The sequence below is a fragment of the Myodes glareolus genome, chromosome 3, assembly GCF_982192425.1.
Source record: "Myodes glareolus chromosome 3, mMyoGla1.1, whole genome shotgun sequence".
Lineage (NCBI taxonomy): Eukaryota > Metazoa > Chordata > Mammalia > Rodentia > Cricetidae > Myodes > Myodes glareolus.
Genome location: NC_142028.1, coordinates 78,387,140 through 78,409,217, shown reverse-complemented (window position 1 = coordinate 78,409,217; position 22,078 = coordinate 78,387,140). Strand labels below are relative to the sequence as shown.

Sequence of the window (22,078 nt, the reverse complement as noted above, 5' to 3'; positions counted from 1 at the left end):
GATGAAAAAATTAAAAAAATAAATGGATGAATACTGAAGGAAATAATAATTACTATGCCTACCTAATATGTGTAGTATCCATATGTTGAAACATCACACTGTACCCTATAAATGTATACAGAAAGATACGTTGAAAAGAAAAATAAAATAGAAAACAAATAAATGGTTTAGATTAACACAAAAAGAAGTAAGTGGGTGCAGGTCTGGCCCTTGGCCACTGGCAGCTGACAAATCATTTCTCTGTCTCTCATGGTAAATGATTCACCTTAACTGACCAACTGCACTGTGATTGCAAGCTCTGTCTAGCTTAACCTCTCCCTCCCACTGAGTGACAGGAAGTCCATAAAGGATTTATATACAGGAGGTAGAAGGGATTCATGAGAGTGAGGGCAGTCTGTGACCCAGGAGTGGCTGCACCATGAGTGTCTCTGCTCTGAGCCTCACCAGATTCGCAGGCAGCATCTCTGGCTTCCTGCAAGTGGTCTCCGTGCTCGGCTTGCTTCTGCTGCTGCTCAAAGCGGTCCAGTTCTACCAGCACAGACAATGGCTACTCAAGGCTTTCCAGCAGTTCCCATCCCCACCCTTTCACTGGTTCTTTGGACACAAGGTAAAAGTAAAGGGAAAGGTGGGTGGGAGAGCAGGGAGGATGGAGGTGCAGGGAGGATGGAGGTGCAGGGAGAATGGAGATGCAGGGAAGATGGAGGTACAGGTGGCTCCTTGCCTAGTCCTTCACGGTTATTCTCTCCTAATCCCAGGGCTTGCTGGGAACCCAGGCATCATTGAGATGGAAGCCTGGCCCCGTGGTGTTCTTGGTGTGGCCATGGCACACATCTCAGGAGCTGTCAGGCACAGGAAGAGTTCACAGTGCTGGGATGAGTAGGTAGCTGGTCCAGATGATTCCCCACCCCTGCAAGGGAATTTTCAGGATGGAAAGATTACAACAAAAATCCCGAAGTCATGGAACAGAAAGGAAAAAGGCTGTGTAATGTCCTCACATGAGGGCACTGATGTCATAATTTGTTCAGGGTCTGTTTAGTTCTCTATTCTTCTTCCACACACCCTGTGCTATTAGCTCTTTGGATAAACACAACATCACTTCCTTGTACCACAGTGCTCAGGTCAAGACCCAGACACACGTGTCTAAGATCTCTCAGGAAAGGAGATGGTGCAGCACCCTGCATATTATGAATGGAAGGTATTGACCCCTTGCACTGTCACCCAGGATATAAGGACCAGAGCCAAGTAGGAGGATACAATGAAACATTCAACAAAGGATTGTGCAATGAATCCTCTTAGAAAGATGAAGGGATGTGGTACTAGTGTATAGAGTTGAGGATCCACCCAACAGCACTGTCAAATCCAGTTCAGGACCAGTCCCGAGTGTACCAAAACTTTGAGTGATAGCACAGATGGTCCATCAAACTGTTCCAAATCCTTGCAGCATCTGTAGAACTATGTTCCTGTGCTTGTCCTATTCTTGTCTCCAGCCCCCCCTAAAAATCTAACCTAGAGTCCCACCTCTTTATCTTCCCTTCAACAGCAGTTCGAGAGTGATAAGGAGCTACAGGTGATTATGAAGACTATGGAGAACTTCCCAAGTGCCTTTCCTCGCTGGTTCTGGGGGAGCCAAGCTTATCTTGTTGTCTATGACCCTGACTACATGAAGGTGATTCTGGGCCGGTCAGGTGAGCGTATATTATTCTTATGAAATTTGTGCCATTCTCTTTGTAACTTGCCCATGGCTGTCGAATTCCACAAGACTGTGGCATTATGCCATTGCCCTATATACTCTACCTACCATCCTCCCAGAGAAAACCCAGAATGTGGTCAACAACACTCAGAACTTAAGTTTCAAGCCTTTAACCAAAAGTCTTTATCTTTCTTTGCTATTTAACCAAATTATAATCAAATAATTTTTCATTTAATCAAAGATGGTAAGTCATGTAAATTGTTTCAGAACTGAAAAGTATACCTCAAGTGCATTATGGTTTGAGTTTGAAATCTCAATTGTTACCTGCCTAGAGTTACTGGATAAATAACTCAGGATCTACTGTAATACACACACACACACACACACACACACACAGTCACACCTGTTCTTTTCTTTGAGTATGGGCACATGGCCTGCTTCTCATCAATTCACCATCCATGCTCCGGAGGAGTTCAGCTACTGGAACATGAATCCTGCCTTCCTAAGCCTGACTGTTAAGACAGAGCTAGAAGGAGATAGAAGAAATGGGTAGTGACACAGGACAATCTGCCAACAGACAGCTTAAAAGATCCCAGAAGCCTGTAGCTTCAACCACAACTGCCTCTGTGTTGTCTGACTTATCCCATTTCTTGTTTCTGTTTCAGATCCAAAGGCACATGGAACCTACAGATTGCTGGTTCCTTGGATTGGTATGTGTGTCTGAATGGAGAATGTGGTCTGGCCCCAGTTATAGTATCCAGGACCTGTGATTCTGTTTCACAGAGAACAAAATGTAACATAACAGGCTACCACTGCCTTGATCTAGCCCTCCTCTCCCCGGCCCCAAAGAAGTAGAAGCTAGGCTTCTGTCCCTTCACTGCTCCAAACAGTCCTAGCTAACCATTGTGTATGTCCCTGGTTGAACTTCACGCTGCCACCCCACCCCTGCAATTTTTGCCAGTCCCACAAGCTAGAAATTTCAGGTTCTGAACTCTACCATTCTTAGCTCTCATCCTCAGTTCCACTCCACGTAGTCCCTACCTCAACACACACAAAGATTATCTAATGGGCTCTCTGGTTCCATCTCTCTCACACACACAAACCTATCTCCTGCCCAGGCTATGGTTTGCTCTTGTTGAATGGACGGCCGTGGTTCCAGCACCGGCGCATGCTGACCCCAGCCTTCCACTATGACATTCTGAAGCCCTATGTGAAAACCATGGCTGACTCTGTCCGGCTGATGCTCGTGAGTTCATTTGACATTCTTCTCCTCTACTCCCCTCAGTCCTGCTGTGCATTCTACATCAGGGACTGCTTCTGCTAGTACTAAAACAGCTGCTTCTTTTTCTCCTCCTTCTCTTTGTCCTCTTCCTCCTCCTCCTTGTCCTCTTCCTCCTCCTCTTACTCCTTACACTCCCCTCTCTCTTCTTTCTCTCAATCTCTTCACCTACTCAGAGTGCACACCAACAAGCTCCACATGTGTATTCTAGTATGAATACAGGTTCTTCCAACATAGGCAGAACAGAAATATTCCAGGTACCAGAATATGGCCATACTTTGCCAAGGCAAAGAGCATCATGGTAGATACAGATTTCAATTACCTCTTCAAGTCCTCAACTTCAGAGGAACTTCCTAGGACGATACCAAGTCAGTGCTTTTTCTGGGTCTCAGTGCTTCTGCGTGGACTCGAGTGAATCAGCAGGGAAACGGACACCAGATCCATACTGTAATAGACAAACTTGTTATACCACAAACTTTCAACAAAATTCCTGATTCCGACTCATTTGTTCGCAACAAGCTTTTGATGAATACATAGTACCTGAAGTCGCAGGCGGCCCTGTTAGAAGTGCACATAGGGCTTCCTAGGCTTTCTTATGCTCAATACATGGAAGTCCTGCCATTGTCTCAGCTTGGGTCAGCTTTCCATATACTGGTGCATCATCTTCTTTACCCCGAAAACAGCATCATTTGTCAGATAAAACATCTTTATATTATCTAAATTGAAGGATGTAGAGAACACATGAAATTATATGGAAATTATTCAGTATATGAGCACAAGTCTTTTTTTCAATGATATTTATTGAGCTCTACATTTTTCTCTGCTCCCCTCCCTGCCTCTCCCTTCCCTCCTTCAATCATCCCCCAAGGTCCTCATGCTCCCAATTTACTCAAGAGATCTTGTCTTTTTCTACTTTCTACTTGCCATGTAGATTATATATATGTAAGTCTCTCTTACTGTCTGCATTGTTGTCTGAGTTCTCTGGGATTGTGGTTTGTAGGCTGGCTTTCTTTGCTTTATGTTTAAAAACCACCTATGAGTGAGTACATGTGATTATTGTCTTTCTGTGTCTGGGGTATTACTTAAAATAATGCTTTCTAGTTCCTTCCATTTTCCTGCAAAATTTTCAAGCTATTTGTTTTTTTGGTTTTTTTTTTTTTTTTTTTTTTTTTTTTTTTTTTGCTGTGTAGTACTCCATTGTGTAAATGTATGAAATTTTTTATCGATTCGTCGATCAAGGGGCATTTAGGTTGTTTCCAGATTCTGGCTATGACAAACAAAGCTGCTATGAACATAGTTGAGCAAGTGTCCTTGTGGCACGATTGAGCATCCTTTGAATATATACCCAAAAGTGGTATTAATGGAGCTTCAGGAAGGTTGTTTCCTAATTTTTCTGAGAAATAGCCACACTGGCACCCAAAGGGGTTGTAACAGCTTGCATTCCTACCAGGAATGCAGAAGTGTTCCCTTTTCCCCACAACCTCACCAGCATAAGTTGTCATCAGTGTTTTTGATCTTGGCCATTCTTACAGGTGTAAGATGGAATCTCAGAGTTGTTCTGATTTGCATTTCTCTGATGACTAAGGATGTTGAACATTTCCTTAAGTGTCTTTCAGCCATTTTAGATTCCTCTGTTGAGAGTTCTCTGTTTAGGTCTGTACTGCATTTTTTTATTGGATTATGTGATCTTTTGGTGTCCAATTTCTTGAGTTCTTTGTATATTTTGGAGATCAGACCTCTGTCTGATGTGGGGTTAGTGAAGATCTTTTCCCATTCTGTAGGCTGTCGTTTTGTCTTGTTGTCCATGTTCTTTGCTTTACAGAAGCTTTTCAGTTACAGGAGGTCCCATTTATTAATTGTTTCTCTCAGTGTCTGTGCTGCTGGGGTTCTATTTAGGAAGTGGTCTCCTGTGTACAGGAGGGCTACTGATTTTTTGAGTTAATCTTGTATCCTGCTACATTGATGAAAGTGTTTATGAGTTGTAGAAGTTTCTTGGTAGAATTTTTTGGATCACTTATGTAAACTATCATATCATCAGCAAACAGTGAGAGTTTTTCTTCTTCTTTTTCAATTTGTATCTCTTGATCTCCCTTTGGTATATTAGTGCTCTAGCTAGGGTCTGAAGAACTATATTGAATAGGTTTAGAGAGAGTGGACAACCTTGTCTTGTTCCTAATTTCAGTGGAATCGCTGGGAGTTTCTCTCCATTGAGTTTGATGTTGGCTGTTGGCTTGCTGTATATTGCCTTAATTATGTTTAGGTATGTTCCTTGTATCTGTGCTCTCTCCAAGACCATTATAATGAAGGGATATTGTATTTTGTCAAATGCTTTTTCAGCATCTAATGAAATGATCATGCGGTTTTTATTTTTCAGCTTGTTTATATGGTGGATAATGTTGACAGTTTTTTGTATGTTGAACCATCCCTGCGTCTGTGGGATGAAGCCGACTTGGTCATGGTGGATGATGGTTCTGATATGTTCTTGGATTCGATTTGACATTATTTTATTTAGTAGTTTTGTGACAATGTTCATGAGATAGATTGGTCTGTAATTCTCTTTCTTAGTAATTTCTTTCAGGGGTATGGATATCAGAGTAATGGTAGCCTCATAAAAAGAGTTTGGCAATGTTCCCTCTCTTTCTATTGTGTGGAATAAATTGAGAAGTATTGGTGTTAGTTCCTCTTTGAAAGTTTTGTAGAATTCTGAGCTGAAACCATCTGGTCCTGGGCTTTTTTTGGTTGGGAGACTTTGATGACTGTTTCTATTTCTTCAGCAGTTATATGTCTGTTTAATTTGTTTTTTGGCCTTGATTTAATTTTGGTATGTGATGTTTATCCAGAAAGTTGTCTATTTCCTTTAAGTTTTCCAATTTTGTGGAGTACAGGTTTTCTAAATATGATTTGATGATCCTCTGTATTTCCTTTGCATCCGTTGTTATGTCCCACCTTTTCATTTCATTTGGATATTCTCTCTCTGCATTTTGGTTAGTTTTGATAAAGGTTTGTCTATTTTGTTGATTTTCTCAAAGAACCAACTCTTTGTCTCATTGAGTCTTTGTATTGCTTTCTTTGTTTCTATTTTGTCGATTTCAGCTCTCAATTTGATTATTTTCTGCTCGCTAGTTCTCTTGGGTGAGTTTGTTTCTTTTTGTTCTAAAGATTGCAAATGTTCTGTTAATTTACTGTGTGAAATTTTTCCAGCTTCTTTATGTAGGCATTTAGTGCTATGTGTAAGACTTTTAGACAATTCTGAAACCATTTCTGACAATTCCAAACCCTCTCAGCCTCTGTGACTCAGTGCTTCCCCTCCTCCCCTGGGAAAAAAGGACACATGCACGTACTCAGTTCCTGAACAATTGCCCATACATGTATGTTTTGACTCAGTCCCCTGAGAAATGAGGTCAAAATGACCTCTTACCTCATCTGATGTGACAATAGCTCTCCAGCCAATTATTGGTATTAGCCCTTTTAGAATAAGCCAATCATAATGGTCAAGGAACAACCCCTCTTGTTTCGATGGGGCTTTCTTCTTTAAAAGTAGACTGTACCAGCTATTTGAGGTCTCTCGGCTTTCCGAATGCTGAGGGACCCTGTCATGACAGAATTAATAAAATCCTCATGCTTTTGCATCGGCTGTGGTATATGAGATGGTCTCTGGGGGTGACTCCTTCTCGGTTTGGACAGTAGAGTCCAACATATGAACTTACCTCTTAACACTGCCTTCATTGGGTGCCATTAATTTGGGTATGTTGTGTGGTCATTTTCATTGAATTTTAGGAAGTCTTTAATTTCCTCCTTTATTTCTTCCTTGACCCATTGATGATTCAGGTGAGCATTGTTTAATTTCCATGTGTTTGTGGATTTTCTGGAATTGGTATTGCCGTTGACTTCTAGTTTTAAAGCATAGTGATCTGATAAGGTTCATTGGGTTATTTCATTTTTTTGTATTTGTTAAAGTTAGTTTGTTACCAAGTATGTGGTCAATTTTTGAGGAGGTTCCATGAGTGAGCACAAATGTTTTGTGGAAATTAGGTCAATGTTCCCTTCCCACTGCAGGACAAATGGGAAGAACTGGCTGCACAGGACAGCTCTATAGAGGTTTTTCAACACATCTCTTTGATGACCCTTGACACCGTCATGAAATGTGCCTTCAGCCACAAGGGTAGTGTCCAGGTGGATGGGTGAGTTACAACCATTGAACTTCAAGGCCTTTGGTCTCAGCTACTGGGATGGCCTCATCTGTCATGCAGGAGGCGAGGCAGTATGGATACTTGCCTCCACAAAAAAAAAATCAAGGGACTCTGCCCATTCCAGATCAATTTTTGTCATAGTCCAAACTTCCCCAACCACAGATAACTAATCCCTACCTAAGGTTAATGCCTAAATATTCATACCGTTTTCTGCAGTCTTGAAAATTACAAAGGTTATAAGACAGAATTAATGTGTGCACCAATGCCGTCTCTCTCACACATACAGAAAATCTCTTCCCACAGTCGATCTATCTGCACGTCAGACCTCTCTACAGTCTAATGTATTCTGTATCTTCTTCCTCAGAAATTACAAGACCTACATCCAGGCCATTGCAGACCTGAATAACCTATTTTACTCACGTGTGAGAAACATCTTTCATCAGAATGACACCATCTACAGTTTGTCCTCCAATGGCCGCTTGGCCGACCGTGCCTGTCAACTTGCCCACAATCATACAGGTTTTGTCTGTAGCTCACATCTCCCCTCCTTTCCCAGGACTAGCTCAAAGGGGCTGTTGATGACTTCTGAGGCAGATCTAGGTCTTTCAGTGATCCTATAGTGCCTGGGTCACACACATAGATATTCTCAAACTGAAAATATTTGAGTTGGGATGTCAGAATTCCAGGGAAACTGTGGGGGTCATCAAATTGATAACATTTAGTGATATTCAACCCAGCATCTCAAGCAGAGCTTCCTTATCCCATGGTCCTGAGAGGAGGTCTGGTCTGTATCAGATGGTAATGGTCTTCTAAACCTGCCTACTCCTTATTTGCTGATCCATGTATAGCACATAGCTTTACGCAAGGAGACATATGGCACTACATGGGGTTACTGTAGCTCTGAGGTCTATGTGATAACCAGTGTTTTGGAACAGATGGAGTGATCAAACTGAGAAAGGATCAGCTGCAGGATGAGGGAGAACTGGAGAAAGTCAAGAAGAAGAGACGTCTGGATTTTCTGGACATCCTTTTGTTTGCCAGAGTGAGTGTGTATCACAGAGAGACTGTCTTGGAGCACACAGCAAGGAACAAGCACAGCTCTGATGACACCTGTTGTCTCCCTCAGACAGAGAATGGGGATAGCTTGTCTGACAAGGACATCCGTGCTGAGGTGGACACATTCATGTTCGAGGGCCATGACACCACAGCCAGCGGATTGTCTTGGATCTTCTATGCTCTGGCCACACACCCTGAACACCAACAGAGATGCAGGGAAGAAGTTCAGAGCCTCTTAGGGGATGGATCCTCCATCACCTGGTAAGAGTTCAAGAGGTGGAAGAACCCTTCTTTTTGGGTAGAGAGGAGCTGCTGGTCTCCAGTCTACCTGAACGTCAGGATGGACCTTGTTTCAGGGATCACCTTGACCAAATGCCCTACACTACCATGTGCATCAAAGAGGCCTTGAGACTCTACCCACCTGTCACAGGCATTGTCAGAGAGCTCAGCAAACCTGTCACCTTCCCTGATGGGCGCTCTTTACCCAAAGGTATGAGTTTCCAAGGCCTGTTCATCTAAATTTATTCCAGAGATATGGGAGGATCAGAAATCTGTGTGCTTCAAAAATCCTGAATCCTGCTGGGTACCCATTTCCTTTTCATTAGATAAGTTCCTCTTTATCATAAAGTACATTTTCCAAAGAGGGACATAAGAATAAATGATGCCCTATAAAGTTAAGTGATCTCCAATCCTGCTGCTTTTGTGAATAGTTGTAAGCATCTCTCTCTTTTTTTAAAAAAAATCAGATACCACTCTTTTTAATCCGTAACCTTATCATGATGTATCCATTCAGTTTGGGAACACTGACATTCTTTGTTTATTATACTCTAGACTCATCCCAGATGACAACACTACATAATTTATAGCCAGTCTTATCCCTCATATGTTTACACTGTCACATGTGTGTGCTTTCATGTTGCAACTGGAACGCATGTGTGTGTTTGCACATTAAAGTGGAAACCAAAGGTCAACATTAGTTTTGTTTCTCAGAGACAATCCACCTTGATATTTTTGAGGTCAGGATGTCTCTCCCTGATCTATAACTCACCTATTAGGTTAGGCTGGATACCTAGTGTGTGCCTGTTCCCACCTCAACAGCAGTTCAAGGACAAATAAGCGCCACTACAAACAGCTTTTCATATACTTTCTGCAAATCAAATATAGGTCCCCATGCTTGTATGACAAACACTTTTCCAATTTATCTGACTCTCTATCTTAAATGTACATCTTTTTATCATCCTCTATAATTGATACAATTTGCAGAAATTTTTTATGTGTAGAACGGCTATTTATATATTTATATAAATATTTATGTATAAATCAGTATATAATGTAGCTATAGACATTTCTAAGGCAATTGGTTGTTCTGTATCACCATTTGGTAAGACCATATTGCTGAACACACAACTTACTTATGTCATCAAGCATAGAGAAAATGACCTGGTGCCCAACGAGCAACTCTAATTCTTAAACCAAATTTTGAATAGCGTTTTCCTACAGTCTTCTTTCACTGATATCTTTACATTATACATTCACAGAACAAATAAAGAAAATACACACACACATAATGACTCAATCCTTGGAAAATTCTTCACGAAGAAAACCTTTGGATATGGTATTCTGACTTTATCTCTCAAATGCGGGAAACTACCCAAGAAGTAAAGAATCAAACAGAAGCTAAGAGATGTGTTTTTTTCCCCTGGGTCAAAGCAAAAGAGAAGGATGTCATAGGTCATATATGGTTCAGTCCATGAGAAGCACTCAAGTTGATGACAGAGTTGAACTGATGACCAGATACTAGATAAACCCTTGCAATGTCAGAAGATCACCCTTGATCTCACACCTCATTCTGTCAAAATCCTACTTAGGCCACTAACTACTTTGCTGATGATCTGTAACCCCTCTCTGAAACATTTTAACTCATCTGAAAAATTACACAAAAACAACGGGAGAGACCATATTGGGGACTGAATTCTTGGGCATCTTTGCAGAAATCCTTCATCAAACATAAGTTCTAAGCTGAATCTCTCCCAAAACACAGGTTCATATCTTTCTTAATTCTCTTTCTTTGACGTCATGTTCATACTCCTCATTTGTTCCCCAAGTTCATTTCCAAGTCACCCACATATACCCATAGTGATAATGTTTATTAGCAAGACCTTTTGTGCAGGCATGTCCCCTGCTGCCTCAGGAACCAAGGTTCACATCCTGAGTATAACCCACCATCTCCCCTATTCCTTTCTGCCCACAGGTATCTCAGTCATACTCTCCATTTATGCACTCCCACCACAACCCGAAGGTGTGGCCAGACCAGAGGTAGGAGGCTACACATAAGGGCAGGGGGAGATCCCTCCAGACCAAAACCTGCTGTCCCACCTCTAGCACCTTGTCCCTTGGTGAGTTGAGAGCAGCAGTTTAACCTCTATTTTCCTGACAAAGGTGTTATGTCCCTGCAGGTGTTTGACCCTTCCAGATTTGCACCAGATTTCTCCCCGACATAGCCATTCATTCCTGCCCTTCTCAGGAGGAGCAAGGTGAGACATCCTGTGTATATTGATGGAATACACTTTGGGATATTTCCAGCATACCTTGATGTTTTTGACCTAATGCATACATGACATCTCCAGGTATATTATATTCCCAATAAGCTTCTTGGGACTTGTCTGTGCACAAAAGAAGGATAGCATTGCAGGAGACACAGTGAAGACCTTGACCAATGGCTCCTCCCATTGGCCAGCCAAATTTCTCTGTCAGTAGATGTCACAGACTTACACATGTTCTCATAGGTTAAGAGCAGGACTTTAAGTTGATCATTTTTCCTGCGATTTTAACATTGGGTGTACAGTTTTTCAAGTTTCAGGATTCTTATGTGACATGCCTTTCTCCATACCTCAGTCAGGTCAAGCATATTTCCTGAGAATCACAGTGGAAGAGGATAATTTTGCTTGAGTGACAGACTTGGACAACAGTTCAGTCAGACGCTTGATGTGTTACAGAAAGTCTTTTAAGGGAAAGTTTATTCCACGTCCATGGCTTCCACCTCTGCAGTCTCTCCCACTCAATCAGAGCATCTGTGCCAATGTGCACATCCCTCTTGTAACTGCCCGAGGCCAATCCTTGACAGATACCATATATTCCTTTACATTACACTTAGAGGCTATGTGATCTCTATGCAGACAAAAGCATTAAAGTGGAGGAGAATAAAATGTTTCTGAGGAAATCATCTGCTTTATATCTAACACATAGCATTTATTAAGGTTACTGGTGAACGAAATATAAAACACTCTTGAAATAGCTACTGAACCAGTTGAAGGCTTTCAATGGCTTCCAGTAAAATCCTCAAGTCTCCATGGATCTGACTATCTGTTAAATTTAAAGACAAAGCAGAAGCAGGTTTTTCTGAGCCTGTACTTTCATAGTCTCAGAGTTCATGAATTCCTCAGGGGGCAAATCAGATTTCACAGAGCAGGCTACAAGCCACTTGTTCTTCCAACATAGGCTGTCTAGCATTGATGGACTTGAGGTTAAATGCTCCCCCCCGCCACTCACGGCAAATCATATCACTGACGCTAGAAGACAGAGAGTCTTGGATTACTCAGGTTAAGTTGTATGGAAACATGCTGCTGCTAGCATTTCTGAGACAATCTCAGCCTTGCCTGGAATTCATGATCCCTTGTGTCAACATTCCAAGCTCTGAGATTCAAGTACAGGCCACCACATGTTACTTTGGTCAGATGCTTTGTAACTTCCGTTGTATTTAATTCCACTTTTATTCCTTAAATTCAAATGAGGTACATTTTTAGAGCCAAGTAAAAGTGATTAATTTAAATTTAAAATAAAATATTAAATCTTTCTTGTGTGTCAGGTTCTATATTAGATAAAAATATGGGAATGAATGATATTCTCCTACCCTTCCTCCAATTCAAAACTGTATTCCACAAAGTCAAATATATCTGTAGTCAAAATATGTTCTTCCTCAATTTTTTTATTCATTTATTGAGCAGTTTGGGAAATGCATTGTTTCTAACATTATCCCATGTCCTGACTGTGGCATGTCATTAAATATCATACTGATTTGGCCATGGATGCCCCAGAAGTTCACAAATAGTCACAAAGAAATGAGAGGCAGCTGATCATTGACCCGAGCTTTGGTACTATGCAGCCTGAGGGAGAGAAGACATTGTCAAACACATCAACAACCTGATCTGAAGTAGGAAGTGAGATGGGCAGAAAATGAATGAGGGCACCAGCCAGTCAAGGGTATGGCTGCAGCTAGGCATCTGAATAAAGCCCCACCTGATGGAGGCACAGAGGATCATTGTAGAGGTGGAATCAGGGAGAACAGGGAAGCCCAGGAAAGAAAACTGAAGCAGGAACAAGAGACATTTCTGAAGTACAGTTAGAAGGCTACAGATGCTGAATAAAGAGGCAGAGGTACCCTAAGTAGGAGCTAGATGACACAGCCAATTGAGGATCTCCAACACAGTCCCCCTTAGCAGCATTGCTACTGAAATCTAACTCCACTCCTTGGAAGCCATGCCTGAGATCCCTCCGGATGGAATAAACTAAGCAATGATTAATTCCGTAAACAATTCACAAGTTTGAGGTCTAATGCTTAGAATATTGGCCTAACAGACTCGAAAGGAACTAGAGTCAAAGAAGCTTTGAAATATATAAAGTTTTAATCAAAAGTCAGGAGAGTCACAGCCTGGGGAAGAAGTGGGCATGCCCTGTAATTTCAGAGGTTAGACTGGACCTGTGAAGGTAGCCCCTGAATGCAGTTCTAGACTATTTCAGGGGCCCCTCCTACAGGTCAGAAGTCTCTGAGTTTTATTTTCCCTTTATGACCCAGAAACTGTATTGGGAAACAATTTGCTATGAATGAGCTGAAGGTGGTTGTGGCCCTGACCCTACTCCGCTTTGAGCTGCTGCCAGATCACACCAGGGTGCCCATCCCCATAATGCGACTTGTGTTAAAATCAAAGAATGGGATCTACCTGCATCTCAAGAAGATCCACTAACTCTGGTAGGAACAAGGACAGACTCGATGAGCATGCTGCCTGACATCCCCTCTTCATGTCTCCTGTTCCTGTCACCATCTGGCTTTCTATCTGCTCATCTTTCCTCTTCCCTGGTTTGCTCCCATGCCTCCTGCCTCCCCCCCCCCACCACCATCCAGTCTGTTTATCTATTTCTCTCTTCTTCTTCTAGATTTCCTATTTGTCTTTCGGTCTAATACTACCCACATCTGATCCCTAGTCTTCTCTGTCCTCCAGCCTCCTCCCCTTGCCTTTTGTCTTTCTGTCATCTTATTTTTTCTCTACACGACTTCCTCGTAACACAATTACTCAACTGTCACAATATTGGTGATCTGTAATAATTGAAAGTTATCTTACAGCTCTGGATCTCAGAAGTCTGAAATGGGTGTCCCTTGCAGAAAACCAAATTGTTAGTGCGATGAACCTTCTTCTGGAGAGTTCTACGGAGACTTGTCTTCCTTCACTTTCCAGTATAAACCATCATTTCTTGGCACTGGGCTCTCACCCTGCCTGAAAAACAGCATCCTCTGAATCCCTCTCTTTTAATTTTCTTCCCTTTTGTAAAGTCTCTTGTGACATCATCAAGCCCACTAATAAAATCCAAGACAAATTTGCCAGCTTTATATATTTTTCTCAGTTCAACATACTAAGCCCTTTTGAATTATGAGAAAACATTCATGGGTTCCAAACTTAGAGCTCGAACATCATTGTGAAGTCATTGTGAAGCCTGGTATAGTCTTTACATGACTGTTACCTGGTTGGTTTGTCTACATTTCTCCTGCATAGTCTCTCTCTACCTGACTGTCTTCTACACAAGTTTCTTCATCTTTCCTCTTTTGGACAATAAAGTTCCCAGTGTCACACACAGTGTTTGTCGTGATTCCACGTTGCTTGAAACTGCTTCTGGATCAGGGTCCATGATGCCATGGACAGATTTCCCTGGTGTGCCATGGCCCGCTTCTTCGAAAGAATTTTCCTGAAGCCACTGTCTGTAACCAGGACCTCCTTCCTACTTCCTAACCTTCCAGTTTCCTGGGCTAGTGCAGAGTGGTTCTGAGAGAGGGCAGAAGAGGTCATACAGGATACTCAGTACCTGACCAAGGGGAGATCTGGGGAGGAACATACCCAAAGTTGCCCTGTACAGAACTTTCAAGTAATCCAGAAAATCTCATGCTGGCCATGGTGAGAGCAAAGGAAAGTGAGAGTACAGAACAGAATGCTGAGTACCCAGGCAAAGACACGCCCTCTAACCACAGAATTCTAAATGGGATAAAATGTGTAACCAGAATACGATTCTACTGCCTGGGAGAAATGGGCAAACTTTTTCTCAGGTCACTTTGTGACCAGTCCCCCTCATGATGCACACAAATTCCCACTCATGTAAGCATCTATGCACACCCATAACACATTGCACCCACACATGGGCATGGGCATGGCCAAGAACAGGGGAGCCTCAGATGGATTTGTAAAATCAGAAGGATGAATCTGTGGTCACCTGTGATGGCCATCAGTTCCAGTGCCCAAGCTTTGTCACCCAGGACATCCCAAACACACACACACACACAATCATACACACACACACACACACACACACGCCTATGCACACATCAGATTCTAGGTCTTGGCTTTATTTCAGTTGATACCTACACTAAAGAAGAGCTGACATTAAGGATGGAGTTTTGAACAAGACATCAGAGTCAGGAAGCCTCTGCGAACGTTCCTCCTAGATCAATGTCCCTCAGGATACTTCCCTTAATATTAAAATGCAGTCACAGCTTTCTCCTAACAGATAATGGGTATCTCCATCCTTTCCTTACCTCACAATGGCCAAAACTCCTATTATCTAAAATAATACAGTTTATATTCAGCTGCCACCCAGAGGCACATGGTGATTATGGCTGCAGAATCAGCACTGAGTGATAACTTCTGTAACCTTACTACATTTGTTCAGAGAGGTCTATCTGGTGCTAGGACAAAATGCAGGTTAGCTGCCCTGGGGCTCATAGCCAACAGGTACAGTAATATGGAAACTTTGCATGCAGCTTCGAGTATACAAGGACATGTCTTTACGGGGCTTAACAATAGTTAACAAGTGTCTTGAGGAAGATCTGTCAAGATGCAACCTTCTCACAAGAGGGAAATAATCTCTGGTAGGGAGAACGAATATGCCTCATAATCCAGGACACCCTAGAGCAGTGGTTCTCAACCTTCGTAACGCTGCACCCTTTAAAACAGTTCCTCGAGTGGTGGCTCCACCCAGCTAAGCTCTCCTGCCTCCCATCCCAGCTCTCATCCTGGTACACCTTCCTCTATTCCTCCCTTCCCCCTGTGGTCATAAAATTTCCCCAGCGCTTCTGCCTTGTGCCCTGGGCCTAGGCGGTAAGCACAACCCGGCAGGAGGCAGTTTCTGTGTTTCAATAGCCTGCCTGAGGACAGGTGGGCCCTGTGTCAGATCAGTGACATTCCTGGCCAGCAAGGGGCACTGAGCCTCTGGCGGACATACATCAGAGGGGTGAGTTTGCTCCTGGCCCACGGCAGAAGCCCGGCAAGGAGGAGTTCAGACTTTCCCGACCCCCTTGACTCCCTGGTCACCCTGCAATGGTGGCTCCACACTGCTAAGCTCTCCTGCCTCCCATCCCAACTTTCATCCAGGTACACCTTCCTTTTTCCTCCCTTCCCCCTGCGGCCATAAAACTTCCCCAGCTCAGCTGCCTTGCCCCTTGGGCCTGGGCGGTAAGCGCAACCGGGCAGGAGGCAGTTCCTGTGTTTCAATAGCCTGCCTGAGGAAAGGTAGGCCTTCTGTCAGTGAAGTCCCTGACCAACAAGGGAACCTGACCCAATATCAGAAGATCCAATAGAGAGCATTTGAAGGAAGAGATGGGCAGATGCCAAGGCAAGAACTCCTCCAACACTCTGAAAAACAACATGAAAACACCAGATCCCAACGTCCCTACAGTAGAAGGACTTGAACACCTTAATCCAGAAGAAGTGGGAAAAAGTGTCATTATGAAAGCAATAGAGTCCCTTAAACAGGATATGAATAACTCCTTTAAAAATTGGATGAGAAGTATAGCAAAAAGTTTGAAGAAATGAGTAAATTCGTGAATGATACCCAGGGAAACCAAGAAAAAAACAACCAAACAGGTAATGGAAACAGTTCAAGAATTGAAAACTAAAATGGAGGCAATGAAGAAACACAAAACGAGGGCCAGCTGGATATGGAAAATCTAGGTAAATGAACAGAGACTACGGAATCAAGCATAACCAAAAGAATACAAGAGATAGAAGAATGAATCTCAGATTCTGAAGACACCATAGAGAAAATAAACGCTCAGATCAAAGAAAACGTCAAATCCAACAAATTCTCATCACAAAATATTCAAGAAATCTGGGACATAATACAAAAAACTAAATCTAAGAAGAATAGGGATTGAAGAAGGAGAAAAATTGCAGATCAAAGGCCCAGAAAATATATTCAACAAAATTATAGAAGAAAACTTTCCGAACCTAAAGAACGATATTCCAATGAAGGTTCAAGAAGCATACAGAACACTGAATAGACTTGATAAAAAAAAAATCCCCTCGCCATATAATAATCAAAACACAAGATGTTCAGATTAAAGAAAGAATATTAGGAGTTACAAAGGAAAAAGGTCAAGGAACTTATAAAGGTAAACCTATCAGACTTACACCGGACTACTCTATGGAAACCATGAAAGCCAGAAGGTCCTGGATAGAGGTACTGCAGAAACTAAGAGAACATGGATGCAAACCCAGACTACTATACCCAGCCAAGTTATCATTCACTATCAATGGAGAAAACAAAATATTCCAGGATAAAAACAAATTTAAACAATTTGTAGCCACAAACCCAGCCTTACAAATAGTAATAGAAGGAAAATTGCAACCCAAGGAATCCAACATTGCCAACACTGCCTACAATAACTCAGACATCTAGCGACCCTTCACAACCACAACTCAAAGAAGGGAAACACACAAACTCTACTACACACAAAAAAAAATAAAAAAATAATAACCAGAGTCAACAACCACTGGTCATTAATATCACTTAATATTAATGGACTCAACTCACCTATAAAAAGAGATTGGATACAAAAACAGGATCCAACATTCTGCTGTTTACAAGAAACACACCTCAACCACAAAGACAGATATCTACTCAGAGCAAAGGGTTGGGAAAAGGTTTTCCAAGCAAACAGACCTAAGAAACAAGCAGGTGTGGCAATTCTAATTTCCAACAAAATTGACTTCAAACTAAAATCAATCAGAAGAGATGGAGACGGACATTTTATACTCATAACAGCAACAATTCATCAGGAGGAAGTCTCAATCCTGAATATCTATGCCCCTAATATAAAAGAATCCACTTATGTGAAAGAAAAACTTTTAGAACTTAAGGCAGTCATCAAACCACACACACACTAATAGTAGGAGACTTCAACACACCTCTCTCACCAATGGATAGGTCAATCAGACAGAAACCCAACAGAGAAATAAGAGAATTAATAGAGGCAATGAATCAAATGGACTTAACAGATATCTATAAAACATTCCACCCAAATAGGAAAGAATATACCTTCTTCTCTGCTGCCCATGGAACCTTCTCGAAAATTGCCACATACTCGGTAACAAAGCAAACTTCCGCAGATACAAAAAAAATTAGTAACCACCTGTGTCTTGTTGGATCACCATGGAATAAAGTTAGAATTCAACAACAATTCTAACACCAGAAAGCCTACAAACTCATGGAAACTGAACAGTCAACTACTGAGTCACCCCTGGGTCAAGGAAGAAATAAAGAAAGAAATTAAAGTCTTCCTTGAATTTAACGAAAATAAAGACACAACATACTCAAACCTATGGGACACAATGAAAGCAGTGCTAAGAGGAAAGTTCATAGCACTAAGTGCCCAACTAAAGAAAGCAGAGAAAGCACACATTGGAGACTTAACAGCACACCTGAAAGCTCTAGAAAAAAAAAGCAGACTCACCCAGGAGGAGTAGAAGACTGGAAATAATCAAACTGAGGGCTGAAATCAACAAAATAGAAACACAGAAAACAATCCAAAGAATCAACGAAACAAAAAGTTGGTTCTTGGAGAAAATCAACAAGATTGACAAACCCCTACCCAAACTAATCAAAAGGCAGAGAGAGAAGACTCAAATTAGTAAGATCAGAAATGAAAAGGGGGACATAACAACAGACACAGAGGAAATTCAGAGAATCATTAGATCTTACTATGAAAGTTTATATGCCACAAAGTTGGAAAATGTACAAGAAATGGGCTGGTTTTTAGATAAGTACCATTTACCAAAGTTAAATCAACACCAGGTGAACAATATAAGTAGACCAGTTAGTCGCAAAGAATTAGAAGCTGTTATCAAAAACCTCCCGACCAAAAAAAGCTCAGGACCAGATGGTTTCAATGCAGAATTCTACCAGAACTTCCAAGTAGTGCTAATACCTATACTCCTCAATGTATTCCACAATATAGAAACAGAAGAGTCATTGCCAAACTCCTTTTATGAAACTACAGTTACCCTGATACCAAAACCACATAAAGACACAACCAAGAAAGAGAATTACAGGCCAATCTCACTCATGAACATCTACACAAAAATTATCAACAAAATCCTGGCAAACCAAATCCAAGAACACATTAGAAAAATTATTCATTATGATCAAGTAGGCTTCATCCCAGAGATGCCGGGTGGTTCAACATACTCAAATCTATCAATGTAATCCAGCATATGAATAAACTGGAAGAAAAAACCATATGATCATTTCATTAGATGCTGAAAAAGCATTTGACAAAATTCAACATCCCTTTATGATAAAGGTGTTGAAGAGATTGGGGATACAAGGATCATACCTAAATATAATAAAAGCTATTTATAGCAAGCCGACAGCTAACATCAAACTGAATGGAGAGAAACTCAAAGGCATTCCATTGAAATCAGGAACACGACAAGGCTGTCCACTCTCCCCATACCTCTTCAGTATAGTGCTTGAAGTTCTAGCAATAGCAATAAGACAACATAAGGGGATCAAGGGGATTCGAATTGGAAAGGAAGAAGTTAAACTCTCGTTATTTGCAGATGATATGATAGTGTACATAAGTGATCCCAAAAAATCTACCAAAGAACTCCTACAGCTGATAAACACCTTTAGTAATGTGGCAGGATACAAGATCAACTCCAAAAAATCAGTGGCCCTCCTATACACAAAGGATAAAGAAGCAGGGAGGGAAATCAAAGAAACTTCGCCTTTCGCGATAGCCACAAATAGCATAAAATATCTTGGGGTTACTCTAACCAAGGAAGTGAAAGACCTATTTGACAAGAACTTTAAGTCTTTGAAGAAAGAAACTGAGGAGGATACCAGAAAATGGAAAGATCTCCCTTGCTCTTGGATTGGGAGGATCAACATAGTAAAAATGGCGATTCTACCAAAAGCAATCTATAGATTCAATGCAATCCCCATCAAAATCCCATCAAACTTCTTCACAGACCTTGAGAGAACAATAATCAAGTTTATATGGCAAAACAAAAAACCCAGGATAGCCAAAACAATCATATACAATAAAGGAACTTCTGGAGGTATAACCATCCCTGACTTCAAACTCTATTACAGAGCTATAGTATTGAAAACAGCTTGGTATTGACATAAGAACAGAGAAGTTGACCTATGGAATCGAATAGAAGACCCAGATATTAACCCACAAACCTATGAACACTTGATTTTCGACAAGGGAGCTAAAGGTATGCAATGGAAGAAGGAAAGCATCTTTAACAAATTGTGCTGGCATAACTGGATGTCAACCTGTAGAAGAATGAAAGTAGATCCATATCTATCACCATGCACAAAAATCAAGTCCAAATGGATTAAAGACCTCAACATTAATTTGATCACTTTGAACCTGATAGAAGAGAAAGTGGGAAGTAGTCTACAAGACATGTGCACAGGAGACCACTTCCTAGGTAGAACCCCAGTAACACAGACAATAAGATAATCAATGAATAAATGGGACCTCCTGAAACTGAGAAGCTTCTGTAAAGCAAAGGACACTGTCAGTAAAACAAAAAGGCTACCTTCCGACTGGGAGAAGATCTTCACCAACCCCTCATCAGACAAAGGTCTGATCTCCAAAATATACAAAGAATTCAAGAAACTAGACACTAAAACTCTAATTAACCCAATTAACAATGGGGTGCTGATCTGAACAGAGAATTCTCAACAGAAGAACTTCGAATGGCCAAAAGACACTTAAGGTAATGTTCAACATCCTTAGCATTCAGGGAAATGCAAATCAAAACAACTATGAGATACCATTTTACATCGGTCAGATTAGCTAAAGTCAAAAACACCAATGATAGCCTATGCTGGAGAGGATGTGGAGTGAGGGGAACTCTCATCCATTGTTGGTGGGATTGCAAACTTGTGCAGCCACTGTGGAAATCAGTGTGGTGGTTTCTCAGGAAACTGGGAGTCAACCTCCCTCAGGACCCGACAATTCCACTCTTGGGAATATACCAAAGAGATGCCCTATCATAGTACAAAAGCATTTGTTCAACTATGTTCATAGCAGCACTATTTAATAACCAGAACCTGGAAACAACCTAGGTGCCCCTCAATAGAAGAATGGTTAAAGAAGGTGTGGAACATATATACATTAGAGTTTTATTCAGCGGTAAAAAACAATGACATCTTGAATTTTGCATGCAAATGGATGGAAATAGAAAACGCTTTACTGAGTGAGGTAACCCAGACACAAAAAGAGGAATAAGGTTTGTACTCACTCATAAGTGGATTCTAGTCATAATTAAAGGTCTTTGAGCCTATTATTCATGATCCTAGAGAAGCTAAATAAGAAGGTGAACCTGAAGAAAGTTATGTAGTTATCCTCCTGGATATTGGAAGTAGATAAGAGTGCCAGGCAACCTTGGGTGCATGGGGGTGGGTTGGGGGGGGTGGATGGAAGGGGTGAGGGTTAGAGAGAAGGGACTAGGGGAGAATTGGGAAAAGCTTGGGGGATTGGGATGGAGGGGAGAGAAGAAAGGGGGAGGGAAGAAGGATGGATATGGGAGCAGGGAAGTATATATCTCAACTCAGGGAGCCCTTTTAGGGTTTGCAAGAGACTTGATTCTAGAGGGGTTGCCAGGTCCAAAGAGAGATCCCTCAGATTATTCCCTGGACAGCAGAGAAGAGGGTGCCTGAACTGGCCATGACCAATAGCCATACTGATGAATATTTTGCATATCACCTTAGAACCTTCATCTGGCGATGGATGGAGATAGAGAAAGAGACCCACATTGTAACACTGGACTTAACTCCCTAGGTCCAAATGAGAAGCAGAAGGAGGGAGAACGTGAGCAAGGAAGGCAGGATCAGAGGGAACCTTCACCTGACGGTAGATGGAGATTGAGACACAGACCCACATTGGAGCACTGGACTGAGGCCCCAAGGTCCAAATGAGGAGCAAAAGGAGGGAGAACATGAACAAGGAAGGCAGGACCATGAGCAGTGCGTTCACCCACTGATACAAGGGGACTGATCTAATGAGAGTTCACCAAGGCCAGCTCGACTGGGACTGAACGAGCACATGATCAAACCGGATTCTCTGAATGTGGTTGGCATGTGGACTGTCTGAGAAGCCATTGATAATGGCACTGGGACTTGTTTCCTCTGTATGTACTGGATTTTTGGGATTCTAGTCTAGTAGGAAGGTGATGCTCACCTTCCTAGACCTGGAGGGAGGGGGGAGGAACTTGAACTTCCCACAGGGCGGAAACCCTGACTACT

General features: G+C 41.8%; 1 protein-coding gene across 2 annotated transcripts; it reads left to right on the top strand.

Annotated features, from left to right (window-relative positions):
* The first annotated feature begins 346 nt into the window (after window positions 1–346).
* Window positions 347–10,564, top strand: LOC125412553 (cytochrome P450 4A10-like). 2 transcript variants are annotated; one of them, XM_087904720.1, is made up of 10 exons: window positions 347–607; window positions 1,544–1,685; window positions 2,356–2,400; window positions 2,809–2,936; window positions 7,026–7,150; window positions 7,524–7,678; window positions 8,095–8,201; window positions 8,286–8,476; window positions 8,572–8,705; window positions 10,467–10,564. In XM_087904720.1, exons 1-10 carry the CDS (start codon window positions 419–421, stop codon window positions 10,547–10,549), a joined length of 1,299 nt encoding a protein of 432 aa, XP_087760846.1. In that variant the 5' UTR covers window positions 347–418; the 3' UTR covers window positions 10,550–10,564. The 2 variants fall into 2 exon arrangements, with proteins under 2 accessions (XP_087760846.1, XP_087760845.1); XM_087904719.1 differs by having other exon boundaries at window positions 349–607; window positions 1,541–1,685.
* Window positions 10,565–22,078: the final 11,514 nt, after the last annotated feature.

What these genes read in the sequence shown, in the direction of transcription:
- LOC125412553 (XM_087904719.1), top strand. Translation starts at nt 419, where the DNA reads ATGAGTGTCTCTGCTCTGAGCCTCACCAGATTCGCAGGCAGCATCTCT. An exon ending in GGTGATTCTGGGCCGGTCAG is followed by an intron (nt 1,686 to 2,355) that starts GTGAGCGTATAT and finishes TTTCTGTTTCAG; the next exon opens with ATCCAAAGGCACATGGAACC. An exon ending in TGGGCGCTCTTTACCCAAAG is followed by an intron (nt 8,706 to 10,466) that starts GTATGAGTTTCC and finishes TTCTGCCCACAG; the next exon opens with GTATCTCAGTCATACTCTCC.